Source organism: Oppia nitens, unplaced genomic scaffold (assembly GCF_028296485.1).
Source record: "Oppia nitens isolate AA-2021 unplaced genomic scaffold, nextdenovo-longstitch-racon4-pilon3 scaffold10_pilon_pilon_pilon, whole genome shotgun sequence".
Classification (NCBI taxonomy): Eukaryota; Metazoa; Arthropoda; class Arachnida; order Sarcoptiformes; family Oppiidae; genus Oppia; species Oppia nitens.
Genome location: NW_026533189.1, coordinates 535,211 through 557,729, shown reverse-complemented (window position 1 = coordinate 557,729; position 22,519 = coordinate 535,211). Strand labels below are relative to the sequence as shown.

At 28.6% G+C, this 22,519-nt stretch overlaps 6 protein-coding genes across 7 annotated transcripts; 5 read left to right on the top strand and 1 right to left on the bottom strand.

Moving 5' to 3' along the window:
* The first annotated feature begins 40 nt into the window (after nucleotides 1-40).
* Nucleotides 41-5,226, top strand: LOC128963783 (uncharacterized). The gene is made up of 4 exons (XM_054310350.1): nucleotides 41-294; nucleotides 382-544; nucleotides 4,742-4,986; nucleotides 5,187-5,226. Exons 1-3 carry the CDS (start codon nucleotides 41-43, stop codon nucleotides 4,832-4,834), a joined length of 510 nt encoding a protein of 169 aa, XP_054166325.1. The 3' UTR covers nucleotides 4,835-4,986; nucleotides 5,187-5,226.
* A 1,141-nt stretch (nucleotides 5,227-6,367) lies between these two features.
* On the top strand, nucleotides 6,368-9,097 carry LOC128963684 (uncharacterized). The gene is made up of 6 exons (XM_054310234.1): nucleotides 6,368-6,407; nucleotides 7,271-7,710; nucleotides 7,814-7,903; nucleotides 7,977-8,168; nucleotides 8,229-8,548; nucleotides 8,954-9,097. The coding sequence occupies exons 2-6, from the start codon at nucleotides 7,566-7,568 to the stop codon at nucleotides 9,095-9,097; spliced, it is 891 nt and encodes a 296-aa protein (XP_054166209.1). The 5' UTR covers nucleotides 6,368-6,407; nucleotides 7,271-7,565.
* Nucleotides 9,098-9,300: 203 nt separating this feature from the next.
* On the bottom strand, nucleotides 9,301-10,194 carry LOC128961392 (mediator of RNA polymerase II transcription subunit 8-B-like). Its single transcript, XM_054307663.1, has one exon. The coding sequence runs from the start codon at nucleotides 10,100-10,102 to the stop codon at nucleotides 9,371-9,373; it is 732 nt and encodes a 243-aa protein (XP_054163638.1). The 5' UTR covers nucleotides 10,103-10,194; the 3' UTR covers nucleotides 9,301-9,370.
* Nucleotides 10,195-10,303: 109 nt separating this feature from the next.
* Nucleotides 10,304-13,084, top strand: LOC128961220 (autophagy-related protein 9A-like). Of its 2 annotated transcripts, none has more exons than XM_054307548.1 (2): nucleotides 10,304-10,507; nucleotides 10,904-13,084. In XM_054307548.1, the coding sequence occupies exon 2, from the start codon at nucleotides 10,931-10,933 to the stop codon at nucleotides 13,007-13,009; it is 2,079 nt and encodes a 692-aa protein (XP_054163523.1). In that variant the 5' UTR covers nucleotides 10,304-10,507; nucleotides 10,904-10,930; the 3' UTR covers nucleotides 13,010-13,084. The 2 variants fall into 2 exon arrangements, with proteins under 2 accessions (XP_054163523.1, XP_054163447.1); XM_054307472.1 differs by having other exon boundaries at nucleotides 10,899-13,084.
* A 2,027-nt stretch (nucleotides 13,085-15,111) lies between these two features.
* Nucleotides 15,112-17,203, top strand: LOC128965353 (glycerol kinase-like). The gene is made up of 4 exons (XM_054312069.1): nucleotides 15,112-15,474; nucleotides 15,543-15,980; nucleotides 16,056-16,412; nucleotides 16,466-17,203. Exons 1-4 carry the CDS (start codon nucleotides 15,177-15,179, stop codon nucleotides 17,113-17,115), a joined length of 1,743 nt encoding a protein of 580 aa, XP_054168044.1. The 5' UTR covers nucleotides 15,112-15,176; the 3' UTR covers nucleotides 17,116-17,203.
* Nucleotides 17,204-18,374: 1,171 nt separating this feature from the next.
* Nucleotides 18,375-22,245, top strand: LOC128965885 (ATP-dependent RNA helicase DHX8-like). Its single transcript, XM_054312666.1, has one exon. The coding sequence runs from the start codon at nucleotides 18,503-18,505 to the stop codon at nucleotides 22,184-22,186; it is 3,684 nt and encodes a 1,227-aa protein (XP_054168641.1). The 5' UTR covers nucleotides 18,375-18,502; the 3' UTR covers nucleotides 22,187-22,245.
* Nucleotides 22,246-22,519: the final 274 nt, after the last annotated feature.

Genomic DNA, 22,519 nt, shown 5'->3' with positions numbered 1-22,519 from the left:
TTAAATATGATGATAAGGTAAATACATAAACTGTGTATCAATGGCTAATGTCAATGAATTATCATCAAAACAAAGTAATGGACATAACTTGGAATCAAATAGACATCTAAAAAATGGAGACTTTTTTAAACACAACGAAATTAAGGATAAAATTAAACGCGAAAAAAGAGAAACTTTTGAACTCAAAGTTTTATTAAATCAAAAGTCTAAAAATAAATTAAGTGATAATATAAGTGATGATAAAAGTAGTGATAATTGTGAAATTGAATCTCTCGGACATACAAAAGCCAATATGTGAGTAAATATATATATACTGTATATATGAAATTTCATTACCTTTTTAACTAAAAAAATAAAGTCAATAAATATTTTAACCAAAAGTGCGAATAAAAAACAGATTTTTGGACATAGAGTTAGTTTTGGTGATCAGTCAAGTGTATCATTTGAAGGTAAAGGTGTGACTAATTTTGAAGGTGATGTCACTACATATGATAGTCAAATGATTACCATTGAAAAGGAAGAGAACAAGAATATCATTGAAGTGGTTTGTCTTGATTTATATTAAATTAATAGTTAATTAGTTATTAATGTAAAATATTTTATAAAAATTAAGTTTATTTATTTTTGCAAAATATAGTTTATTAAAATTACTTAATATATTTGTTTTTATAATAGTTATTTAACTGTTTTAAATCTTATTTAATATACATTATTTTTATAATAGATGTAATTATTATTATAATAAAATACTAAGTTTAATTTTTATTATTTGGAAGTAATAATTATAGATTCTAATAATATTTTGTAATATTATTTTCGTTTACAAAGCTTATTAATAGTAAAAGTAATAATATAAAGCAAAATACTGTATAAATTTTAATTTATCAAAATGTAAGTTAATATAGTTATTCTTATACATTATTATACTTTTTATCAATTATACTGTTTTTTGATAAATAAATTAATTTGTAATCAATGCTATTGTAAATATAAATTAACGCTCAAACGTCAACAACCACTTGATATAACTTTTATTATTGGTTATCACATGTCCTCAAACCTCCCACTCTTAACCTAATCTTTTATGAATTATTTGATTAATTTTTTAATAACTTAAATATGACGTCTAATATTAATATAAGTTATTTAGCTTAAACACAATCAATTCTCAATTATTGTATATTGTTTATATCATTTAATAAGATTATTAAAAATTAATTTAAAAATATAGTAAACATATTGTATATTTTATTATAAATAGTTTTAATTTTATATTATATAGATTTCAATGTTTTATTATAACATTGACACAAATAAATATAAATTATATTTTATAATAGAAATGTAACATAAATTATATTTAAAAAATGGTATATAATATATTACTGGTGTAAAATAACTTATGCACAACTGGCATAATAACAAACTATTGTATTAATTAATGATTTAAAACAGCATTTTTTATTTATTTTAAAGTTTTATTGAATGTGTTTTGTATAGTAGTTTTCAAAAACTATTTGAAATTTATCTTTATTTATATTAATTTGAAAGTTTTTAAAATGTATAGCCACTTAATTTATCATACATTTATTTAAAATATAATTGTCATTTTTTAATAGATATACAATAAATGTAATTTGATATATAAAGTAATCTACAATGCAAATTGAAAAACTTCAAAATATTATTGACAAACTACAAACATATAGCATAAAACATCAAAATGATTAAAAAAACACATTGACATTGATGTAATATTAAATCCAACGCAAAATTATGATATTAATCATATTGTTATTATTATTATTATAGTAATAATTGTAATTATAGTTTAAATAATTGATATTAATATCTTATAGCAACTATTGTTTACCAAATTTGGTTATTATTTTAACAGAAATTTAAATGAATATAATTAATGTGTTTAAAAAAGTAAATCTATTAGTTATTATGTATACCAAATGCGACAACAAAATAATTTTCTACTTAACTGACAAATAAATATTATTTTGAATAAATCTAATCGATTTGTAAAAGTATTTAAAGCCAATACCCCCTATAGACAAGTCTAGACCATTCATAAAATAAAACATTTTATAGTTTACTTTTTTAGAGTTACAAATCAATGGTAGAACTGATTGACGATATGACCGGTTGACCCCCAAAACCCGTCAGTTTTATTTATTTCTTTAATTTAAAAAATACAATATATTCTCTATTTATTTTAATTATTAAGTAAAATGATTTTATATTTATTCAAGACAAACAAACAAAAATTAAATATTATAAATAAAATATAAGATTATATGATCTATTAATTTAAATATATTGGAACTCATCTTTGGACTGCTTATCCATTCCTAAAGTATAGGTCAATACCCTACCAAAAGACCCCCACAACAACAAACCAGTGGTCCTCTTTTTAATTTATGTTTTAGTCATCTTTAAAGACACACACACACACACACACACACACACACACACACATACATACATACATACATACATACATACAGTACACATAGAACATACAAACAATACATACACATAATTTAAAAATGCATAAATATAGAGTAAATTGTATAAATTTATGTATACRTATAGTATTGTATATACTTTATATTGTATACTGTATTTATAACACATACCGTATAGTCAATATAAAAACTAACTAATTTAACATGAGATATGTCATAATTTATAATATAAATTTTATATGAATCATAAACCATTTTAAAATATTCAAACAACTAATTTATATTATAATATAACTAAATTTTCTCTTTCTATTAATTATTTAAATTAAAATGTAATAACATATTAATTTAAGAAATCTAATAAATTAAATATTGTTAATTTCTCGTTACTATTAAAAAATAATAAATATTTAATTATAAATAATTTTTTTTATAGATTATGACCTAATTTTTAAACAATAAATTCACATTCTTCAATAGTGTATAAAATTTTTATGACAAAAAACATCAAATCAACTAAAATTGAGTTACAACTAAAAATATCAATATATGTCAACTATTAGTTAATAAAAAATTTGTTTAACTATAATACTTTGATTTAGCATTTTACGAAAAATTAATGTTGAAGTAAATAAGTTAGTTTTGTGGCGGGTGTATACATATAAATTATAATATATATATCATACAGTGTACATTAAATTACTGGTTAATAAATTATAATATACATAAATTAATTAATTATATTTACAGTCATTTTAATTTATAATTCAAATTACTATAGATTGTGTGATAATAATTATGTAAATGTTTAATATATTAATTATAAATGTGCAAATTTTTTTCCGTGAAAAACTGTAAATTATAATATAAAATAATATATAATTGGTTCTGTATTTAAAATATATTTTAGTTTTTTTTTGAAAACCTAATCACATGTAACCCATTTAAATATTTTAAACAAACTTTTAAATTATTATTTTTCACATTTCATCGTAATATATGCAATGGCAACGTGTGTTAAATTTGTTAACATTATTAAAAGACACCAATGAATATATCAATAATAGCAACAAATAAGTGAATACTTGTAAAGTAATATCTTTTTTAACTCAAATGTCTGTAAATGACTGAAACAAATCAGTCAGACATAGACTCTCTTAGACAGTGATAGTCTAAGATTCAGTGATAGACACTGTAAGCACACCTGAAGTCCTTAATTTAATGTCTAGTCTAAGGATTCAATTATAAGGTCTGTTATTAAGAGTTTAATCTGTTTTACATTACAACAAATTGTTCCCTAAATATTTCATGTCATTTAATTGATAGACTATCAAAATCATCGCTAGAATTTCAATTATTATATAACATAATAATATAATGTTATATAATTTATGTTACTTATATCAAAACCATAAAATTATTGTATCAATCACTTTATTGCTATTGTCAGTAATATTAAAATGCAATATTGTAGACGTTTTTTAATAATATATTTTAATTTTATTTTTTTATATAATATTTATAGTAATTAGTAATAACAACCTATAATTTATTTAATATGCTATTTGACAGTTATAATTATTCAGTTAATAAAAACTAAAATTGGTAAACAAAGTAATTAAAATGTTTGTTATGTCTACATTACATAGTAATACATACACTGCAATATAATTTAGGAAGATTTTTTGATTAAATATTATTAAATCTTGAAATAATTAATAAATAATCTCAAATATATTCCTACTGTATATCTATAGATATAAAATGTTGACATTTTTTTAGTGATACCTTAATATACAATTTAGTTTTTTTCTGAGACTGCTATTAAAAATAAATAGATATAATTATTTTTGTTAATACTGTAATTATATATTAGCAAATAATATAGGAATATATTTTTAAATATTAATAATAAACTAATTATATTTTTTTATATTTACGATTTTATATAATTTCGCAAATACTATTTTCACAAATTTTAATTATATTTAAATTAAATGTTTAATAATATAGTTATATAATATTAAAATACATATTTAAAAATAACCATGATATAATTTATTAGTTTAACATAGAAGTGCTTAAATTTAACATATTTTTATATACTAAAATGTTACAATGTACAATATAATAACTACATTATAACAATTTTATAGTTAAATATTTTTTTATGAGAAATAAAATTATATCAAGGTCATATTTATATAATATTTGTTAACAACAATACAAAATGGCTAATTTAATGATACAATTATGATGAATAGTTACGTCAAGTGGTGCGCACGTGTACACAACCGGACGCGTCTAAGAGACCATCAGCTAATGACATCAACCAATTGCTTAATTCATACCTCTAAGTCTGACAAATGTCTGAAACAAATGTTTGACTCAATCTTCAAATCACACATTCATTTAAAAAACATTCATTTGTTGAGTCGTTGGCCTTCTTTTGGTTGCAGACTATATACTATTATAATTGCATATTTGGTATCGACTGAGACATAGACAGGTAATTGCCATCCAAGGGATACCTTACTTTATGCTCTCTCTCTCTCTCTCTCTCTCTCTCTCTCTCTCTTTCTTTCTCCACATACACACACATATACATACATACATATATACACACATTTACTCTCTCACTCTTTTATAATATATACAAATATCTATGACTTCACGGAACTTGAAAATTGGTTTTCTCGTTGTTTTCAGTTTTGTTGTCATATTTTGCGGAATCCTTTAATCTGAGGCCTCGTTTGACGTCTSGAATAATTCACTTTAACCGTACAATACCTGTAATAATATAAAAGGAGGACTTATTTCTCACTTATCCGACAGTCATTATGCAAATCAATATTTATAATCATTTTTATTTCTAAATTAAATTAAATTTACATTATTATTATTATTATACTGTATATATTCTACTAAAAAATTCAAATTAATGTAATTTTTTTTGAATAAAATAATTATCATATATTTAAAAATTTATCAAAAGTATTTTTAGTTGAATAATATCTTTTAATAACACAAGAATTAATAAAGCTATTTTGTAATATTAATATTTAATAATGATATGACATTTAATTTAAAATTGAAAATATATTAGCTTTCATTTTTGTTTTATTTGAATGGATTTCAAGCATTTAATTATATATAAATGAAAATAAAATTTGCTTATAAGGTATCGTTTTATTTGTTTTCTGTCTGATTTAAGATTTTTGTGTTTTGTTATTATTAGTTTGCATATAAAATGTTGAAAAAAATATTTTAAAATAAATATTTTGGATGTTTTTGGCGCTTATATTTTGAAATAAACGAAATTCACGTGTTTTTGTTGGAAAGCACTTGAGGTATAATCTATAGGCTGTTAAATACACATATTTCCTGTTGTCTAGACTCTAGACGTTTAGATTGCTATACGTTTTAAGAGTCATTTTTTGGACACACTCTTCAAAAAAAGAGGATCACATCTGAACTCAGACTTTTCCTACTCTTAAACATAAAGTTTCTCTTCTCTGGACTGAAACCTCTCTGTCGAAGACGTCATCTCTTTGTGAAGCAATAGATCGCTTCACTACTGGTTCACCCCAACAGTCACTCATTGTTTGCCACACAGTCTGTCAGTATATAAATAATTGCTGTAAAAAGTTTTAGTTTTATTCGTTAAAGTTTTACTAAAATGTACTTTTCATTGATTATCGTGTATTGTCTTCAATTGATGACATGTTTGGTTAATACAAATCAATTTGCAAACAGTATTGAACAGAATATGTCCACAATATCTGAACATATGTTTCAATTCTTTAATAATAATATAAATTCTTCATCCATTGACTCAATTGATGACACGAATCTCGTATCAAACATAAGTTTAACTGATCTTCAAAACGACAACAATACTCAACTTCTTCAGCAACGGTATCGAGAAAAGTAAGTTTTGTCATATTTTTTATAATAAATTAATAAATATATATAATAAATAATTAAATTAAACATAATTCAAATCAAACATTTTATAAATATATATTATAATTAAATTCTTTTTTCTGCATATTAGATAAGTTATATTCTATTGATAAATATACCATTATATAAAAATGATGATATTTTTAATTATAAAAAATTGATACAATTAATTAACAATTAATAAAAATTATTAAACAAATATAGACTAAAATAAATTTTATTGAAAAAATTCAATGAATTTATTTTAAGCAATGTTTTGACTGAATCTCTCAGACAGTGATTATAGTAGTGATTAGACAGTCGGCAGTCGCGCCAACTTTTTTTGGTGTATTTTTTACAAATACATTACTATCATTTCAARCAAACCTGAATTCCTAACAGTTTCATCACTTTAAGTGATAGTAAATTTTTGTTTTATTTTTATTTCATTCACACGTTAGATGTTTAGTTAATTAGTATAATTATTATATAATAAAACAAACAAACAAAAAGTTTTGAAAATTAGCATAAAATTAGTTAATACAGTATTATAAGCATATATGTAACATAAACACAGTAATAAATTTGAAGTCAACATATTTATTAATGTCAAATTCAATAGTTTGTTGATATGTTTCAAATCAATGTTACAGCTATTTGTCAGTTTATTTTGTGATTAGTGTTTCAAATTAATGTTTCAAACAATTGAAAAAACAAACTAAAAATAATTGACGTTTAAAAATAAATTGACTGCAATGGTGTTTCACTGTAACACAGATTGCAATGACTGGAAAGTTAGCACTTTTTTGTAGTTAACTTTGGTTTTAATTTTTTATTATTTTTTATAGAAAACGTTTCGAAAGGTTACAACTAATACAGACACAGATATTGCAAAGATTAGGTATTAGTGGACATAATAGTAATTCAAGTAATACTAAAGTATTGAGTAATGAAGAGAAAAATTTATTGAATCGAGTGGTTCAGGTGTCGCCCACACCCAGGACTCGCATCGATACCGTCACCGGTGTTAATGAAATCTCGTCCTCAGAAATATTTTCCGAAAGATTGCAGAGTTTCTACCCATCGTGTACTGTACCAAATCATACCGATCCTCTACTATGGAGTCTCAGTTCAGACTCTCAAATGAAACTTTTCTTTGACATAACTTTCCCGCGTTCTGTTGATACACATAACGAAGTGTCCGCTGTGTCGGCGAAGTTAAGAATTTACAAATTCAATGATCCGCCCAATCAATGGGCAACTGCTACGAGTTATATGGGAAATACTGGTATCTTATTTGTAATATTTTATTATTGTTATATAAAATTAAATATTATAAAAATTAAAGTCTAAATTTCTAATACAAATATATTATATATTTGATAATATAGTAACAGATCGTGTTTCTCAAGTGGCCTCACAAGAAGGTCTTACTATTTCAGTGTATCAATACATGAGACCATTGCGACAAAATAGGAGAGGTATTACTGGAAAATTGTTTTCAATTTCAATTGATTTTCATAAAATATGTTATTATTTTGATTTAAATTTTAGAGAAAAAACGACTCATTGATAGTCGTGCCGTTGCCTGGAATAAGAGGAGTTATATTGAGTTTAATATAATAAATGCAATCAATTACTGGCAAAATAATCCAAATCGTAATTTTGGACTTTTCATTGAAATTGAAGACCCATTTGGCGGTCGATATAATCCAGAACTTTATATAACTCAAATGAATTGCTCCGGTAAATTCAAAAAATTATCATTTTTAGCACATATATTAAAATTATTTGTTAAACTAACAGTGCAAAACACACCGATACCTAATTTGGCTCAAATCTATCCAGAAATGGATAATGAGAGTTCACTATTCAATAATGATAATTTTCCTACTTTGGATCTGTTAACAATTGAAATCGCCCGACAAAATAGTGTCTCTATTGTTGATACCAATAGAAGTACTAATTTTTCAAATGGCAAAAGAAAAAGAGATGTTAACCATAAATACATGTGTCGTACAATTAAAAGAGTTATATCAATAAAAGATCTTAACTTAGATGATATCATATTATATCCGACGACTATAGAGATGGCATTTTGTAAAGGATTTTGCCGTACAAATCAAGTAACTTATGTTTATTAAACTTTTAATATATATTTAACAGCTATTTTTAAAAACAGCTGCAATTCAAGTGAATCAGTAAATATTTTTTAAGAATTTATGTTAATTTTAACTCATTTGTAGGTCATATGCTTTAGAATAACTGCAAAAATTGCTATAAATGTAAAAATTAGTGCTTTATTTAACATAATTATAATATATAATAAAAACAATTGCAAGTCAATGAGCTAATTATGCTAACAAATTATATACATTTATATTCAGTAAGTTTTAGAGAAAAAATCTAAGAAATACAGTCAAGTAATGAAAATGTTTACCACAAAAAACAAACATTATTTAAATTCATTTGATTTTCAGTAAACAATATAATAAATTGTTAAATAATTTTCGCTTTTATCTCATTTATAGGGCAATGAATATGAATGTAAATTAACTGATTATAAAGATATTGAATTCATATACTTGGACTCAAATTCAAATCCAACAATCAAGACATTGAAGAATTTTTTACCACAAAGTTGTCAATGTGTTAAAAGAGATACTTTTGATTAAATTAATCACACATTATATTTTCATTTGTTTTACTTCATATGTATTCAATTCATAGATAAATTTCTTTAAGCTTAATGTAGATTATAGTTATTTAGTTTGATTTATATATTCATCGATTATATAGAATTATATGATATTATTTAAAAATTATTATCTCATCATTTGTTGGCATTATTTAAAATAAACACTAATCAAAATATATGTATAAATAAAATTATTTTATTTATGAATTAACATAAAAAATCATTAAATAAGTTCATAGTTATAGTGTGGTCATCGAGTATATGGATGTACATTATTGGCCGCTTTGATGTTAGTCTTGATAGTTGCGGGTGCTTTGCCTGGAGGTCGCTGTGATGGTTGTGTTTGTGGTACGGATGACATGCCAGCATTGGCCGGTCCTTTGATCGGTGGACTCATTGTTTTGAGTCCTTTACCGAAAGTGATGGCTGCGAGAAGTGTTGACGTATCTGTCATTAGACAAGTCTGTGTCTGATTTTGTCGGTTGGTCTCAGTTTCCCACTCTTCGCGATTGTTTTTAATCATTTCAGTGATATTCGTCACAATTTTATTAGCAGAAGTAATCTGTTTGTGGCTCTGATCTGAATTCAAATTGAAAGCCTTAGAAAGGATGGCATTCTCTTTGGCCTCAATTTCGGGCTCCGGTTTTGTCCGCAGATAGTCGGGAACCATATCGTGATTAAATGATTGTACGCGTCCTTCCGTCAGTTTGGCCAACTCGGGATCGAGATCTGGGTTTAGAAGCATCGGAAAGAGGACACGATTGCGAAGAGTCGGCATTTTGTCGTTTTTGATCAGTTTCTGTAAGTTATTGATGCGTCCGCTCAGCGCTACAAACGAGTCCATCAATTGTGGCCACGATATCGACTCGTACTCTGACTCGACTCTCATTATCAGGTGTTGCAGTGATGTCTTCAGATCTGTCACCTGAGCTATCAAGTGGTCGACCACTGCCTCTAACTGTTTCTCTTCTCTGTCTGTCATATGTAGTGCCAAACAGTGGTCAACACTATTACCGATACTTTAATGCATTCATTCATACATTTAATATATAGTAATAACAATGGTTTGTATGGATTGTTCACTGACTGCGTACTAACACAACTGTCACATCAATGACGTAGTTATCATTGTTTCCAACATTTTTATGCTATTGTCAGCTGACGTGAAGGTCAGGCCATTACAGACCACAACAGTGACTGTCCATCACATCCAAGACATTGACAGACATATAAATGAGACACTGAGTGACCATATATTTGGCCATCGATTGAATGCATTCAATGTATTCATTTGGATGATAACATCGACACAATAGTTGCTATCAATTGATCGCTCAAATCATATGATTTSATTGTAAACATTGACTTAACATTACTTAAACAAAATGTGAGTTTTATTTACATTTATTTTATTTATTTGTATTTGTATTGAATGTATGATTCAAATAATTAATTGAATCAATTATTAAATGGTTGTGTAGTAAGTAATGTTGGAAACAATGGTTTCAATTGAATGATTGAATTATTATTATTATTACGTTATGACTATAGGCTTACTTAATGACAATCATATGACTGCTTATAACGTTATATTAATAACAGTATTAAACTATAGAGTAGTTTATAGTTTTGATTAAATTGTCAACACTTTGATGATTTGATTTTTGTGCTATTGTTATATCCAATGGGTTTTATAGCTATTGATTAGTCTATTAATATTAAGATGTTGTTGTAGTTGTCATATCGTTATTAAAATATAATGTATTTATTATGATTAGATCAGTTGGTGTTTGCGGTGATASTGACAAACATGACTTCCGCGTCGTATCAAAGTTTTGCAGAGATTGGCGACGACACGAGTCATGTGATGATACACGTGTTGCCCAGCGATGGTCTCGGAGGTCACTCGTGGCAACATTACATCCATGATTTGGACGACTTCTTCAATAAGATATATAAATACCACCAGAAATCTGGTTTTGTGTGTATTGTCTTAAGCAATATCTTAGAACTGATTCAAATACTATTTGTTATATTTTTTACGATATTTTTATTTCATTTCATTGATTACGATATCTTGTTTAAGAAAAAGATTATTAACGTTTCCCCTAAAGTGACAATCAGTGATGTACTCATACCCTATAGTAGAGTCACATTTAATGTCTTCGAAGTGTATCTAATAGTGATTGCAATATTCTTCTGGTTTTTTAAACTCTTTAAAACCATTCACACAATAGTTGTGAATCACGCCATCAAAGCCTTCTATAATGAAGCTCTTCATATAACTGACGTGACTTTGTTCACGTGGCAGGACATCCAAAATCGTCTAATACAAGCACAACACGTATGTCTCCTACAAGATGGACAACTTAACGAATTAGTGATTCATAACCGATTACTTCGTCACCACAACTTCATGATTGCACTAATTAATAAAGGATTGCTTCCAATCCATTATAAGGTTCCCTTTATTGGAGAAGTCATTTATTTAACCAAAGGATTGCAATTCAATTTCCAACTTTTACTCTTTAAGACTTCATTTTCATTGTTTGAGAATAATTGGAAACTTAAGGACGAAGTGAAGACTGCATCCAATCGAGTGATTTGTGCGCAAAGATTTGCCAAATACTGTCTTATATTGGCTTTAATTAACTTTATATTGTTTCCATTGATAAGTTTATGGCAGTTATTATACATAATATATACTTACGCTGAAGCCATCAAACGAGATCCATCAATGGCTTTGGGTTCAAGAAGTTGGTCACTATATGCCAAATGGTATTGCAGACACTTTAATGAATTAGATCATCAGCTAAGCAATAGACTGAATAGTGGATACAAAGCGGCTACAAAATATATGAACTCATTTACGTCACCAACACTTGAAGTGTTGGCCCGATTTTTCCTATTTATTGCCGGAACTATGCTTTCGGTTATTATTATATTAACAGTTTTCGATGAGGACGTCGTTACTGTTGAACATATTATAACTTTAGCCACATTTTTAGGTGCCGTTATAGCCATTTCACGTACTTTCGTCTCATCTGAAATACCTTCACGTTATACTCAAGCAGAGCTTAACGCCAAAGTTCTGGAGCACATCCACTACAAACCTCATGGTTACGCCCCGTACACGAGTCAGGCCAGGAATGCTATGTCTTGTGTTTTTCAGTATCGAATTATTAGTGTTTTAGAACAACTCATCAGTCCATTGGCCACTCCTTATATTTTGATGAGACATCTGAGACCTCGAGCACTTGAAATTGTTGACTTTTTTCACAATTACACGGTTGACATAACAGGAACGGGAGATGTTTGTACGTTTGCAATGATGAATATAAGAGAAAATGGAAACCCATTGTGGAAACCAAATATTTCTTGTGAACAAAAAGGTGTTGGTCTTAAAATTGATGAAAATATGACTGACATCTCACCTCTATCTCCCAGAGCTACAGAAAATGGAAAATTAGAATTAAGTTTAATTCATTTTAAGCTAACAAATCCTAATTGGAGACCAATTAATGATTCACAAAAGAAATTTATTGATAATATTAAATCAAATTGTGGTCCCAATGAAAGTCAAATAATGACCAGAAGTGGTCTCAATTCTAGTCTAAGAATTAATACGACGAGTGATGCCACTCCTCCGCCGTCTAATTCCAGTTCATCTAATAATGAACCGGACATTGAAAGCAATGCCTATAGAAATGAAAGGGAAAGACTGTTGAATGCAATGTCTAACAGTCTTACAGAACAGGAGGAGAGAGCCGCTGCTATGTCTTTAAGCACATTATTTCTGCATCAATACGCGTCCAATAGTATTACCCGATCGCAACCACAAGAGTCTTCTGAGTCACATCCACTACTACATCCAGTTAGCAATGATTAGTGATTTGTCACATAAATTATTTAATATTAATAACTAATTAATAGGTCTATTGTAAAATTATATTATCACAGTTTAAGCACATTTTATATTTAAATAATTGAAATTTTATTTAATTTACAAATACGATAATATGATAAATACTGAAATTTTGTTTTAATTTTTGTGTTGATTGTATTTAACCAAATCATTGGCTCAATTGTGTTATCAAATATATATTGTCTCAAATATTTTAATTAATCAGTCAATAATATCATATTTGTCTTAAATTGTTTACATTTTTAATTTTACTATAATTAACCAAATATTCTTTTGTATAAATAATAAATATATTATATAAATATAAACTTATAAAACAATGTTTTGTCTCATTTTTCATGACAATTAATTCGTTGTTAAATTTTATAAACATTTGGTACTGTATATTACATTTTTTTATTTTTGATAATTAGTTGAAACTTAAATTAAAAATTGTCTTATAATTTATAAGGTAAGCACTGCTATAAAGTATTATTGATTTTATTATATAGTTTTACAGCAATACTAATCGTATGGCACATTCAACCCAAATGTGATTTTTATACTCTCGCTATAAATAACAAGATATTTTTATTATCATTTATTTCTATTTTAATAATTAAATATTTTATTGTGTTTAGTAATTAATTTATTAAGATATAAATTTAATATTTAAATTTTTTTGATAATTTAAATATTAATATGCATTAAAAATTATAATTAATAAATTTTGTCTATTAAAACAAAATTTTGATAAATACCTCAAATTCCTTTAATTTATGGAAAATAACTAACAAGACCTTGATTTCGATACTTTAGGAAAGACCCAAATGTACACAAAACTAGTATTTTATAAAATGTATAATATTTTTATTTAGTAAATGAGAAGTTATGATTTGAATGGAAATTAATAGAAACGATAAATTCAAACCTATTTTTAAAAATTTTATTTTAAGTATATTTTTAATTTTTTCATAATTGCTTATAAATAAGAATTAGGATTTAACTTAATCATGTTATTAATTAAATATAGTTTACTAGTCATTTAAGATTAATATTTAAGTTTATGTTACATAATTTTTAAAAAATGTTTAGTATTAATGTTTTTTATGTATTTTATAACTTATCTTTGATTTATAAATTAAACTAAGTAATGAAAGACTATAACATTAAAAATAAAAAAGTTTTTTTGTTTTTTCTTAATAAAACTTTTTTATATTAATTTATATAACTTATAGTAATCTGTAATTAAAATTTAACAAATTAAATAACAGTTAAACAAAGACATTCATTATTTCCTCATAAGATTAGATTTATTATATTTAATTGAATGTAAGCCTATAATAAAATTTGTTCAAAAATTATTAAAAACCAAAATTAATCGATTATGATGTTTGACAGTCCATAGTTTTAAATGTAATATTAATTTGGTTTATGTGTAATCATTGAGTTAACTTTAACTATAAATAACATTCAAAAATGTAATGGCAAACTAAAAATACTGTATTAATGTTTGAATTTATTTAGTTTTATTTGATAAATATTAACATAAAAAACTATAATAATATGTTATACCGTATATTGTATTATTATACTGTATTATAGCAATTCCTATGAAACTTAATATATTTTTTAAAATTTAGTTGTGTTTAATAATCTTTTACAAAATAGAAATACTATCTACTATTTTATATTTATTATAAACAATTTTTATATCACATTAAATTCGCAATTAATCTAAAATAAAATTAACACTTTAATTAAACAGTAAACGAGAGTTGACTGCAAGATTAAAGTGCTAACCAAACAAACCTATGATATGCTTCTACATCTAAACCAGTCTTCTCCAGTCTATATGACTCTAGAAGTGCTTTAAGACCATTGCCACTGATTGCTGGATAAGAATTTTCTATCAGCTTCTTGTAGGATAAGTCGCCTAAATATTCAGACTCTTATAAAATATTAATATATATTTTATTTGTATCTTTTGTATTAATATTAGTAAATTAGTAAAATTTTTCGTAAATACTATATATTATTATATATTTAAATTACTTGTAATTCATTAAAATTTTTATTGTATTTGTATTTCAAATAAAGATTTATGTAAAGAGTTTTAAAAAGTTTATAAAAGTTAGTAATTAAAGTAGATATGAGACATTTGGGACCACTAATTGGTGCCATAGATCAGGGCACCAGTTCTACCAGATTTTTGGTGTTTGTGGCCGAAACGGGCGAACTCGTCACTTATCATCAAATTGAAATTAAACGGGTGTTTCCATGTGAGGGTTGGGTAGAACAGGACCCACTAGAGCTGTTTGACTCAGTTTGTGAAACCATCGAAGTAGTCATACAAAAGTTGGATTCTTTAGACATCAACTATAAAGATATTAAATGTATTGGACTCACCAATCAAAGAGAATCAGCTCTTGTTTGGGACAAAGTGACGGGTATGACAATCATTGTTAATCCTTGACAATCAAAATAATTTGTAAAATTTTTACTAAAAATCTATTAGGTCTACCCCTTTACAATTGTATTGTATGGTTAGATAATAGGACCTCTGAGATTGTCGATACAATATTAGATAATATTCCGGGTCGTGATCTCAATTGGCTTAAGAAAAAGACTGGTTTACCTCTTTCAACATATTTTACGGCATTTAAACTTAAATGGCTTTTACATAATGATCGGACAATATTTGAGTCAATAAAAAATAATAGATTACTTGTGGGAACAGTTGATTCTTGGCTATTATGGAAGCTAACCGGTCAACACATGACAGATGTAACAAATGCCAGCCGAACACTACTCATGGATATTGAGACTCTTGAATGGGACCCTTCTTTGTGTCACTTCTTTGATATCCCAATGAAAATATTGCCTGAAATTAAATCTTCATCCGATGATTTCGGAGCCATTAAATTGGGACCATTAGAAGGAATACCAATAACAGGTATTTATAATTATTTGTAAATATAACTAAACATTTGACTAAATTATAAACAAATTCATTTATATTATATTATAGGTGTAATTGGCGATCAAAATGCAGCACTTGTAGGACAAAAGTGTTTTGGTATTGGACAGGCAAAGGTGACTTATGGCACCGGGTGTTTTTTAATTCAAAATTTAGGTCCTGGACCAATTCACGGAGCACTCAATGGTGTATCGAGTGAGGCCAAAAAAAATCTCATTACAACTGTTGCTTATAAGTTAGGATCAAATCCTGCCTGTTATGCATTGGAAGGTAGTGTCGCTATAGCCGGTGCTGCCATAACTTGGCTCAGAGATAATCTGGAGATTATTCAGAACTATAGCGAAATTGAAGGAATTGCAAACCAAGACGTCAGTGCCGGCGGACTCTTCTTTGTTCCGGCACTTCAAGGTATTATAAGAGATGTGTTTGCAATTGTTTTTATCATTTCCATTAAATTTCAGGTCTATACGCCCCCTACTGGGACGCCAATGCCACCGGAACCATAATAGGTGTCTCACAATTTAGTCGTAAGTGTCATTTAGTTAGGGCTACTCTTGAAGGAGTTGCCTTTCAGGCCAACGATATACTAGCAATGATGCGTCAGGACAGGAATGGCATCAAAGTTGATGGAGGCATGAGTTGTAATGACCTGTTGTGTCAAATGTTGGCCGATATATCTGGTTGTCAAATAGTCAGACCAAAACTCACAGAAGCAACTGCTTTGGGCGCCGCTATGGTCGCCGGATATCATGTCGGGCTTTGGGATATTCGCGAACCCGATGAGACAGATCTTCATTTGACAATTGCTAACCAAGGAATTATGGGACACATTACTAGGAGATTGTCATTCAATAAGGAGAGCACAACAAACAATATTAGCAAAAAATTTGACATATTTTGGCCCAAATTGGATGAACAGACACGACTCGACAGAATTAATATCTGGAAAATGGCTGTCAATCGGAGCCGCAAATGGATTAGAGTTGAAAAACAGGAACAGAAACTAATCAATTATAAGAGATTGTCTGCCCTTCCCTTCATGTTTTATGTCTTAATGTCATTTGGCACTCATATACTAAGTGTCACCAATGGTTTTCAAACATTTATTTAGCTCCAAGACTTCCATAAGTATAAGTAAATTTGCAGTATTGCCCAAAACTCTTGTAAATGCTATACATTCTTGTATTTGTAATTAATTTTATTTTTTTTAACATTTGAAAACAAATGTACGGTAATTATCATTTATATTGTAATGTTGGTCTATAAATATATATACTGTATATCAAATATTTTGTAAAATACTTGTAATAATAAAAATTATTAATTTCATTAATAACATTAGTTTTTCTCAATGTAAATATTAAATGCGTTCAATAATTAAAACTTAAATTAATTATAATGAAATAATTTAAACTCTTGTATAATACGGTAATACAATAAAAAATTATTATAAATAGATTACTAACCGGTAATATATATCTAATGATAAATTTACTTATAATTAATAGACAATCAATAAAATCATGTTTTAATTTAAAACAATTTATTTGCATTTGAATTATATATTTGACTAAATTATGATAAATTGATAACTAATTTGAAAACTACATCAACCATAAAGTCGACCATTCATTACATACGCATTCATCTAATCATTGATTGCATTATCTGTTAGATTGTAAATAAAACAAAGAGTTAAACTAATTGTCATTCAATATAACAGTTGATTCATACGATAGTTGAGATCAACTTCTTATATCATTTAAGTTTAGCAAACAGTGATTTAGAGGCGCAGTGATCGACACAATGCATCAAATCTATGATCTCTTCCATACAGTTCTCTGCGGTCTTCTTCCTGCTGTTGACCCTATCGTTACAGTCTTGAAGTTTCTGTTGGTATCCCTGACAGTGGTTTTCAGTGCATTCTTCGCGCAGTTGTGTCTGAGGATCGACCAAATCTTGCTCTTCGTCTTCATCTTCGGCCGCAAATACCTTTCCCTTGTTTTCGATGACTTTATCCATCTTTACAATCAACTAAATATCACTACTTTGTCCACTTGTTTGTCACTGATTTGTATCAATTAAAAGGTCATTCAATACTATAACCAATCGATGTCTTCAACACAGCTATGGCTGAAAATGTTGACAACAAATGACATCAATTACGACAACAATTGCATTGAGTTTTGGATTAAATGTGATTCAAATAAGGGATTAATTTAATTACATTTAATTAATTTTAATTATATTTAACTTAAAATAACATCACTTTTAGTCAAAAATTGATAGGATTTGTATAATTGTTGATAATTTCGTCGATTATATAAATCATTTGATTGATTGAATGAATTTGAAGACGTCTTCAATGGTCACAAAATCGTTGAAATGACGACAAAATGTTTTTATTTGTGATTTAAATACGATTTTAATTCAATTATTTATTCAAACATTTTTGATGACAATTAAAGTGATATTTGACTGAACACAACACCACAGATATGGATGAGTTAGAGAAACTACAAGAGCTATCATTGGTGTCGAAGATATGTACAGAACTGGAGAATCACTTGGGATTCAATGACAAAGATATGGCAGAGTTTATCATAAAATTGGCCGAAAGTAACAACACTTTTGATGACTTCAAACAAGTTCTTAACCAAAACGGCGCAGAATTTAGTGATTCATTTGTGGCAAATCTCTTGAGAATTATTCAACACATGAGACCTAAGAAGAGTAAACAATTGGACAATGAAAAAGAAAATGAGATAAAATCGATGGACAAGAATGACATACAATTGAAAAAAGCTTTGTTTCCATTTCTAGCTCTTCCTAATGATCCCAAAGCTAGACATTTGCTTGAAAATGATGACATCAAAGACTGTGAATTAGTTGGCGATAAAGATATAAAACAAGAGTTAGAGAAAAATGAAGATCAAAAAGTGGCAAACGATATGATGGCGTTGTTTGACTCTATGGCACCAAAAGCCGAATCAAAAGAAAGTCACAAAAGCATTAAAAAGGAGAGAAAAGATGACGAAAAAACCTCAAGAAGAAAACGAAGTCGAAGTAGAGATAAACATAGTTCTCGAAGACATCGAAGTCGTGACAGAAGTGATGACAGACACAGACATAGAAATAGGAGTAGAGATAGAAGTCGTGATAGAAGTCGTGATAGAAGAAGGCGAAGAAGTAGAAGCGATTCAAAAGATAGACATCGGGATAGAAGTCGAGAACGAAGACAGAAATCTCAAAAAGAAGAGAGAGAACGTCAGATACAAGAGTTACCTTTAGAACCAGTTATCGGAAACTTATATGAAGGAAAAGTTACTAATATTATGCAATTCGGGTGTTTTGTCCAAATGGATGGACTAAGAAAAAGATGGGAAGGTTTGGTCCATATCTCACAATTAAGACGTGAAGGAAGAGTTAATAATGTTAATGAAGTGGTTCAGAGAGGACAGAGAGTTAAAGTAAAAGTACTTTCATTTACCGGACAAAAAACCAGTCTCTCTATTAAAGATGTGGATCAGGAAACGGGTGAAGATTTAAATCCTTCTCGGGATAGAAAGGATCCAAACGATGATTTGTTAAATTCCCGAAATCCTGACCGACCCTTAACTTTGCCATTGGCCGGAGTAAATAATACCGTCGATGATGAAGATGTAGATACTCGAAGACGTATTGTTCAAAGGATATCATCACCAGAGAAATGGGAATTGAAGCAAATGATGTCAGCAAATGTTTTAGACAAATCAATGTTACCAGAGTTTGATGACGTGAACGGACTATTGCCTAATGAAGACGAAGATGACGATGAAGACATTGAAATAGAGTTGGTTGAAGACGATCCAGCATTTCTTAAAGGTCACGGTAGAGCTAATCTAATGAATTTAAGTCCCGTACGTATTGTTAAGAACCCGGACGGCTCATTAGCGCAGTCGGCTATGATGCAGTCGGCACTCGCTAAAGAAAGACGGGAAGTCAAACAACAACAGAGAGAATCAGAGATGGAAGGCGTTCCCTCCAATTTGAACAAGGATTGGATCGATCCTATGCCTGACAACGATACCCGACCATTAGCTGCTAATATGAGAAGTGCCGGTCCTGGCGTTATGGATGTGCCCGAGTGGAAGAAACACGTGACTGGAGGCGCAAGAGGCTCCTATGGAAAGAAGACTCAATTGACTTTAGTTGAGCAAAGAATGAGTCTTCCGATCTATACGTTTAAAGACCAACTTATAAAAGCTATTTTCGATAACCAAATACTTATTGTTATCGGAGAAACCGGTTCGGGAAAGACAACTCAAATGACTCAATATTTAGCTGAAGCCGGTTATACAGCGCGTGGAAAGATTGGTTGTACTCAACCCAGAAGAGTAGCCGCGATGTCTGTAGCTAAACGCGTAGCTGAAGAGTATGGTTGCCGTTTGGGACAAGAAGTCGGATATACTATTCGTTTTGAAGATTGTACGAGTCCTGAGACTGCCATCAAATACATGACAGAAGGTATGCTTCTTAGAGAATGTCTACTCGACGGCGATATGAAGCAGTATTCAGTGATTATGTTAGACGAGGCACACGAGCGCACCATTAATACAGATGTATTGTTTGGTTTGCTTAAAAATACTGTTAAAAAGAGACCAGAAATGAAGTTAATCGTGACATCAGCCACTTTAGATGCCGTCAAGTTTTCACAATATTTTTTTGAAGCGCCTATTTTTACAATACCTGGCCGTACATATCCCGTTGAAATACTTTATACAAAAGATCCCGAAACTGATTATTTAGACGCTTCACTCATTACTGTTATGCAAATCCATTTGACGGAACCGCCGGGAGATATACTATTATTTCTTACCGGTCAAGAAGAGATTGATACGGCGTGTGAAATACTATACGAAAGAATGAAATCGTTGGGTCCAGAAGTACCCGAATTGATTATTCTGCCCGTGTATTCAGCTCTTCCCAGTGAAATGCAAACCCGTATCTTTGAACCGACACCTCCTGGTTCTCGAAAAGTAGTTATTGCCACAAACATTGCCGAAACCTCACTAACTATTGATGGCATTTATTATGTGGTGGACCCGGGATTTGGCAAACAAAATGTGTATAACTCTAAAACAGGAATGGACTCTCTTATTGTAACTCCTATATCTCAAGCACAGGCCAAACAAAGAGCTGGTCGTGCGGGTCGTACCGGACCCGGAAAGTGCTATCGATTATATACAGAGCGCGCCTATAGAGATGAAATGTTGACTACAGCCGTACCTGAAATACAGAGAACAAACTTAGCTGAAACTGTTTTACAATTGAAAGCTATGGGAATCAATGATTTATTATCTTTTGATTTCATGGACGCACCACCAACTGAAACATTGATTATGGCATTGGAATCGTTGCATTCATTGGGAGCATTAGATGATGAAGGATTGCTCACTGTTTTAGGCCGACGTATGGCAGAGTTTCCATTGGAGCCCAGACTCTGCAAAATGTTGATTATGTCAGTGAAGTTGGGCTGTAGTGATGAGATACTTACAATTGTATCCATGCTTTCCGTGCAAAATGTATTTTACAGACCTAAAGACAAGCAGGCATTGGCCGACCAGAAGAAGGCTAAGTTTAACCAACTGGAAGGCGACCACTTGACACTTCTTGCAGTGTATAACTCGTGGAAAAATAATAAGTTTTCTAATCCGTGGTGTTATGAAAACTTTGTTCAGATTAGAACTCTTAAGAGAGCACAGGATGTTCGCAAACAATTGCTTGGAATTATGGACAGACATAAGTTAGATGTCATTTCTTGTAATAAAAATACGGCTCGCGTTCAGAAAACCATTTGCAGTGGATTTTTCAGAAATGCCGCCAAAAAAGACCCACAGGAGGGGTACCGAACACTTGTCGACTCACAAGTTGTTTATATTCATCCATCGAGTTCTTTGTTTAATCGACAGCCAGAATGGGTTGTATATCATGAACTAGTGATGACTACCAAAGAGTATATGCGTGAATGTACTACAATTGATCCCAAATGGTTGGTTGAATTTGCTCCCAGTTTCTTTAAGTTTGCTGATCCATCCAAACTTAGTAAACATAAGAAACAACTCAGATTGGAACCGCTTTTTAATAAATATGAAGAACCAAATTCTTGGAGAATATCAAGAGTTAGACGACGAAGAAATTAATAAATAATAACTAAATTATTATAATTGATATTAAACTTTATTTAGAATTAACTTTATATCATGCAATTTATTAAGACATTTGTAATTATATTCACAAATAAATTTTGTTTCCAACATCTAATTACAGTATATTAAATGATTAATTAAAAATACAATATTTTTTTGTTTATATTAATTTATAATAAAAAGTATTTTTTTACAATTAATTTATACAGTATAAAATTATTATTAAATATAACAAATACAAAAAATATAACAATTTTTAATTATAATTATAGTTTAATTAAATCAGTGATACTATGATTTGACATCATATGTACTGTAAAACACAGT